The 6,487-nt window shown below is 37.5% G+C and overlaps 1 protein-coding gene across 1 annotated transcript; it reads right to left on the minus strand.

Annotated features, from left to right (window-relative positions):
* Positions 1–1,993: 1,993 nt before the first annotated feature.
* On the minus strand, positions 1,994–5,589 carry tnfsf13b (TNF superfamily member 13b). The gene is made up of 6 exons (XM_028021990.1): positions 5,095–5,589; positions 4,891–5,008; positions 3,301–3,357; positions 3,015–3,139; positions 2,614–2,764; positions 1,994–2,476 (listed from the first exon to the last, which is right to left on the minus strand). The coding sequence occupies exons 1-6, from the start codon at positions 5,314–5,316 to the stop codon at positions 2,364–2,366; spliced, it is 786 nt and encodes a 261-aa protein (XP_027877791.1). The 5' UTR covers positions 5,317–5,589; the 3' UTR covers positions 1,994–2,363.
* Between the last annotated feature and the right edge of the window lie 898 nt (positions 5,590–6,487).

Raw genomic sequence — 6,487 nt, forward strand, 5'->3', positions numbered from 1 at the left:
TCCCATAGCCTAGTCTGCTCTCCATTATATATTGTAGCTTCATTATGTCTATCTACTCTTCCATTAAAAGTTACCATTATCCACTAAGTCCTTTTGAACACTGTCTGGGCAAACTCACATTTTAGTCTGCCTTCTTCAGTTGCAGACTTGATTTGTTGTGTAGTCAAGAGGAGCCGTGACAACAAAGGCAAAAGACCAAATGAAGAAGTGACCACCCGCAAGGGTCTGTCAAACTGTTTGGTCTAATGGACAGAATTGCTGTGTGTGACAAAGAGGAATAATACAGTGTGTTGTAGGATGCATCTTTTGCTAAAAAAAACTATTACAGAGCAAAGTACTTTTGTTTTCTCAAATACTAATTAGAAATGAATAATGTCTTCAAATGGTAAAACCCAATTTTTTGTGCGTTTAAAAAGAGTTTGGTAATTACCAAAATTGAGAAACTATGAAAGATCTTTGATGAATGCAGCATTACAACAGCTCTGCAAGATGCCGCTGTTGTGTGTGGCTTGGTGTCTGTTAATTTTGTTTGTGCTGATGCTTTTGCTGAAGCTGGAGTACATGGAGAGAACCCATGCTTGCACACGCAAAACACGCAGACTCCATGCAGAAAACCCCCAGATACACACCCAGCACCTTCTTACTGCAAAGCAACAGCGCTACCAACTGTGCCACTGTGCAGCTAGGCTCTTTGACTCCATAAATGAAATGCACTGCCACCAATCTGGGGGTAGAAAAATGTCTTTATCATCTCCTGGTTTGATTATTGTAATGTGCTGTATTTCTGGGTCAGGCAGGCTGCTCTCTCTTGCCTTCAGCTCGTCCAAAATGCGGCTGCTTCTCTACTAACGTGATCACACAGGAAAGAACAAATCATTCCTGTGCTGGTTCCTCTTTGCTGGCTCAATGTGTTCTACAGAACCGATAAAAAAAAAACAGGCTTTATAAATAAATCTGATTGAATTTAAAATGCAGCTACACGTTACATTGTTTAAGAAACAGAGCTACTTCCAGCAGCAGCAAAAAGAGAAACTTACAATTTACTCTGCTTTGGTGGAAACTTGAGACAGAACCAAGCCAACAGGAATAACTTATTAAATATGATTTTAGTCAAAAGGTGAAGACCTGGACGTGATAGATTAGATTTGGAGTCTGTTGATATCTGAGATTCTAGTCTCTGTTTGAAACTCTCATTTTGAGGTAACAAAGGAAGCAGTGCTTAGGTTGACGGAGATGGCTAATACATACTGTCATCTCCTTGACAGCACTCATTTACACAAACAGTAATGGAGCATCTCCAATGTTTAAACTGTTTAGCAGGATTTTGCATACGAAATAGAAAACAAAACAGAAAAGATAAATGGCAAGCACACCTCAAATAGGTAACTCTTAAAATGGGTATTTTTTCTAAATCTCAATTTCAAAACCCATAATACTTAGAGAGTACAGAATAGAACAGTTTTACACAAAATAAAGATTATTTAAATAATTGATTGATCTGACTGTGAAAACAAACAAACAAAAAATATTACCATTGTATCCAAAATCTCATCTAATTCTCAAGAGTCCAATATCAAGTGTCATCTTGTCTGACAAACTAGATGCACTATGTACTAATACTCCAGTATTAGAGCATCTCTAATCACTCCTGTAGGTAACAGTGCCTCAACACCATAAGCACCTCTAAAGGCATACACAGATTGCGTATCTATACATTGTGCAAAACTCTTATTTCTACATCTTTGTTATTACCTTTAGTACTTTTAAGCAGGATAATTTCTTCCAGAAATCTGGTTTGACAAAGTCATTGATCAGCTTCTTTGAAACTGCTGACAGCATCTGCCTGCAGTTTCTCTTGAAGCTAAAAATATGCTTGTAAGCTTGGTTTCCACTGTTCCTGTTTCACCTTATCTTGATGTCTCTCTCTTCTTCTGCCACATAATGTCTTTGCTTCCTGTGGCCAAAAATGGAATAACAATCTCATCCCACATTATCATTTGCACACATTTGCATTTTATTACATCAAACTTCTTACATCAGCTAAATATGTAAAGGCTTGTTCAAATGGGAGCATCACAATGAAAAACCTGCATTTGAAATAAAATAAGACAAGATGCTTTGTGACACGGTAATTCTGCTTAAAATGTTAAGTAGTATGAAGCATTTTTAAAGCTTAAAAGTTGAAAAACGAGCCTCAAGTTGTGCTTGCTAAGTGTGGGGTTATATAAAAAAAACACATTGATCTGAATGTTTTGACTGTTTCATATTAGATCTGACTGTTCATCACTTGAAACATGCAAAATGCGTTTCTGCCTGTGCAGAAGTGGCTGATTGTGTTGTTCATTTGTATAAGGTGATACATTTTAAACAAGCTTAAAAGCACCCAGAAAGGTAGAATCTCCTTCCATGGAAATGTTGGCCATCGACCGGGGGATCAAAAGCTCCAAGTAGTCTCCCTTCTCCAGCTTTACAATACCTGCAGGATTCAGATGTCGACTTCAGACAGGTTGCATAAAGTAAATCCCAATTATAATGTAACTTAAGTTAAAGAGACAGTACTTTATCTCTTTAACGAGTTGCTATTAGTGGACATAGTACATGGCACAAGCTCACCTCCTGTGTAGCAAGTGTTGAAAGCGTAATCAGGGTTCATGCTTTGGATGCAGCGGAACAAATGCACATCCTGATCCTCATTTCCCACAACATGCCTCTTCCATCGTATCACCACGTGGCCCATTGTAAAGGTGCTGTCCATGTAGTAGACCTACACAAACCAACGAATATATGAGTTATATCCATTGTAAAAAGTTCTGAAAGTTCTGAGGCAGGAAAACAAATATTTTATAATTTGTCTGACCCTTCCTCAAAATTAGTAATTAAACACAGCATATACTCAGAGGGAGCACACCCTTTTTGAAGCGTCCTGTGTAAAGGAAAAGAAAGCTACTGTTTTGCAAATAGAGTAGCAGCAGCCCCCAGTGTACAAATTAGGAAACTGCAGTACTTGAGCTGACCTGACTGTAGACAAAGTAGAAACCAGCCTCGTTGACTACAATGCGATCCCCATCTGTCTCCAGGGATGAGCCTCTCCTCAGCCCAGTTTGCCAGGGGATACCTGTGTACGGACCCGAGGAAAGTTCTGGTAAAAGACAGAGCATCTTGTTAGAAAAGAAGCAAAAAAGACACCAACAGCTGACATGCAAACATATTTTCTGTAGGTTTTAAGCTGGAACCTTTATCTGCATGTTTATTTCCAAAGTAGAGGAAGTATAAATAAAAGCAAAACAGGAAACAGTGTACCTTTCCTGAAGGGTTTTCTGCTGTTGTTTGCCAAAAGCTGCAGACAGGAGACAGAACCTGGTATAAAATGCAGGAGAATTGTATTAGTTTTCTGTCACCTTTTGGGTACTTACACTAAAATAACTAGGTAATTGTGAAATCTACTTGTGGATTTTTCTGTAATCAACTGAAAATGAGCATTTGGATCTGCATTACAACTAGAACAAATTGAACTCCATGCTATTGAAACTCAAGACAAGGTTCCCTTCAAATATCAATCCAACTCTTTATCCATAAGGTTTACCAAGACCTCTGCAAATCCTATGTGCTATAACAGTTTTAATTGTTCTAGGAAGGCTTTCCAGAAGGTTTAGAAATGTTATTATGGGAAATTCTGACCACTCTTCAAAAATAAACATGGTAAAAGACTAATGTTAGATGAGAAGACTTGGCTCAGGGTCTCTAATTCATCCCAAAGGTGTTGCAATGGATGAGGTCCTTGCAGGTCTGGTCAAATTATTGCACAACAAACTAGCTAATTCATGTTTTTAGTGGCCTTGTTTTGTGCTCCTCTGGACAGTCATGTCAAAAAAGCAAACAGACTCCTCCCTGTAGGTCCCACAACATTAGGAACATGGGACTATCCAAATATATCAGTGTGCAGAACAATTAAGAGCTCATTTCACTGGAAGAGGAGAATCCTAGCTCCTGAAGAACATCCCACACCAGAATCCAATGTAGATCAAAAATGTGGTGTAGAGTCAAAAATTACACTTCACACAATGCAGACAGACAAGTATTGCTCTCCTAGCAATTGCTGGAGACTTATGTGCACCATGCATCAGCATCCACTGAGCCCCAACACTTTGTGGCTGTGTTACTGTTGTCACTTCCACTGTGTTATAATTCTGCTGTTGCAGTACTAACAGTGACAAAATTTCTTGACCGTGTTCCTGAGCGTGACCCCTTCTTGTACTTGTTTGTCTTTCTATGCCTGTGATAATTAAAGTGATAAGAACTCATAAATTAAATTAAACAAATGAGCAAATACTTTTGGCAACACAGTGTAAACTACATCAACTTGAAAGCCACCATCTGTTCAGCACAGGACCCCAGTCATTACTGTATGTTATGTTATGTGCAAATGGTAAGCGTTTTATTCAAACATAAAATTGTAGTTAAAAATGTTCCTGTATCTAGAATGATGAGAACTGCTTATAAGTAAAATCAATTTTTTTCTGAAAAATCATGGTTCAGAAAATAGTCCAGACTGTCAAAAATATTTCACAATTCTGAAACCAAAAGTACACTTTTCTCTTTCCAGGTCAAATAAGTTGGCAAAGGTAATTTTTTATATATTTGTTGATTATTTTTTTTATTATTTCCAACACAACTTTTCCAAGCCTGCGAATCGCTCTGAAATAAAACTGAAGTAGAAATATAATTAGTACAATATAACCAATTATAAACATACAAATCTTGCAGTTTTGATCAGGTGACAATTCTTCTAGCTCCTGAAATGTGCTAAAATAAATGTGCACATATATGATAGTTTCTGCAGAGTTTGCATGTCATACATCACATCAAATATCAAATGTTTGTCTGTCTTACCTGAGATCTCTGATTCAGATATTGTTCTTCTCCTTCTTCTTATTTGACTGAAAGCATTTTGAGACTCTGGTAAATCCTGAAGCTCTTTGATATTTTCTCTTCCTTTGATGTTTTCAGTCTGTATGTACACGGTTACCGTTTTTAGAAACACTGTGAAATACAACAATTGAATGTTAGTAGAAAACCCTACTGACTGTTACTTACCTGATCTCTGTGGGTGACCTTTTGCCCCTCTTCTCTCATGCGGCTGATGTCTGTCTTAAGCCCCTCTACTTCAGCTCTCAGATCCACTAACTGGTACAAGGAGAGAGCTGACAGAGAAGACGAGGTGACAGCAGCCAGTGTCAGCAGGAAAACTGGCCAAGATACCCTTCCTTCAGACGCAACTTGTCCAGTTCTTTGCTTCACATCTGCTAAAACTGCCATCGCTGGGGAAGTTTAAACCCCCAGACAGTTCACACTAGCAGCATGATCGTTTTTACTCCTAATCTATTTCTCTTCTTACAGACTTAGATTACGAACGGTGAATGTTCTCTTCTCTAATTATGTTTTTTCAGGAGCCACAAGCTAACTGAGCCTGGATTCGTTCAGTCCTGACTTCCTTAACTCTTGTTTTCTTTCAGTGGCTGAATCTTGATTAGTCTGAGAGACTGCGCAGTACAAATAAGCCAAACAAAGAGCAAATGAGCTTCCTCCTCCGTTGTTCCGCAGAAGAAACCACACCAACAGCTTCCTGCCTGACCAGCAGCATGCCAAATCTCTTTTAACTTTTTTGGCTTTCATTACCAAACACATCCCTTTCTTTCCCAATCCAAACAATGAACTCATGGCAACATATAGGAAGGATTGTTGATATGAACACAGCTCCTCTGTGATCTGCATGGAGGGATTTCAAGCTAATAAACACTTGAGACCACATTATAAATGACTAAAATTGTCACAGACTGAAATGAGGAAGTGCAAATCTTGCTTCTTCTTCAAACGGCCCCATAACACGGCAAGACAAACTTTAATTCCGAGAAATAAAATGTGAAGTAGAGAAAAGTTACACCAATAGTCTTCTATTTCTTCAAAATTATAATTATTGTCATTTTTGTACTTTAGTTTCCAATAATAAAGTTCAAAGTAAATGTTTTATTTTTACAGTTTTCAGTGGCAGAGGTTATGGTATATGAAATGAAAAACAAATATATTTTAATGCAACAATTGACTCACTTCTGCTTACCGAAACATTGCAAAATTCTTGTAAATTTGCTAAATTTAATATAAATCAATTTAATTTAAATAAATATATATACAGTATTTATTGAGTTCTGAGAAAGACACTATGCAACAAAGCACAGAGGCTATATGAAAAGGACTAAGTCAAACTCAGATTAAGCTAAGAAATTTTATAGCCACATTTTCCTGCAAGATTTTACAGTCACTCAATCATGACTTTGTTTATAAAAAGTGGCCTTTTGGACTGCATATTTAAAAAAGCACACAAAAAAACATGTTTTTGTCCTAAGCAACAGCTAGTTGTGAAACATTGTGAAAAATACCACTAGTGAGTCACTACTCAGTTATTTGAAATACTTTATAAGGGTTTTTCAAA

This window comes from Xiphophorus couchianus, chromosome 7, assembly GCF_001444195.1.
Source record: "Xiphophorus couchianus chromosome 7, X_couchianus-1.0, whole genome shotgun sequence".
In the NCBI taxonomy this organism is placed as follows: domain Eukaryota; kingdom Metazoa; phylum Chordata; class Actinopteri; order Cyprinodontiformes; family Poeciliidae; genus Xiphophorus; species Xiphophorus couchianus.

Excerpts from the sequence above, each read along its gene's own strand:
- tnfsf13b (XM_028021990.1), bottom strand. The coding sequence starts at position 5,316 with ATGGCAGTTTTAGCAGATGTGAAGCAAAGAACTGGACAAGTTGCGTCT. Across the intron at positions 5,009-5,094 it reads AGGTCACCCACAGAGATCAG|ACTGAAAACATCAAAGGAAG; the intron begins GTAAGTAACAGT and ends GTGTACATACAG. Across the intron at positions 2,765-3,014 it reads TCTACTTTGTCTACAGTCAG|GTCTACTACATGGACAGCAC; the intron begins GTCAGCTCAAGT and ends TGGTTTGTGTAG.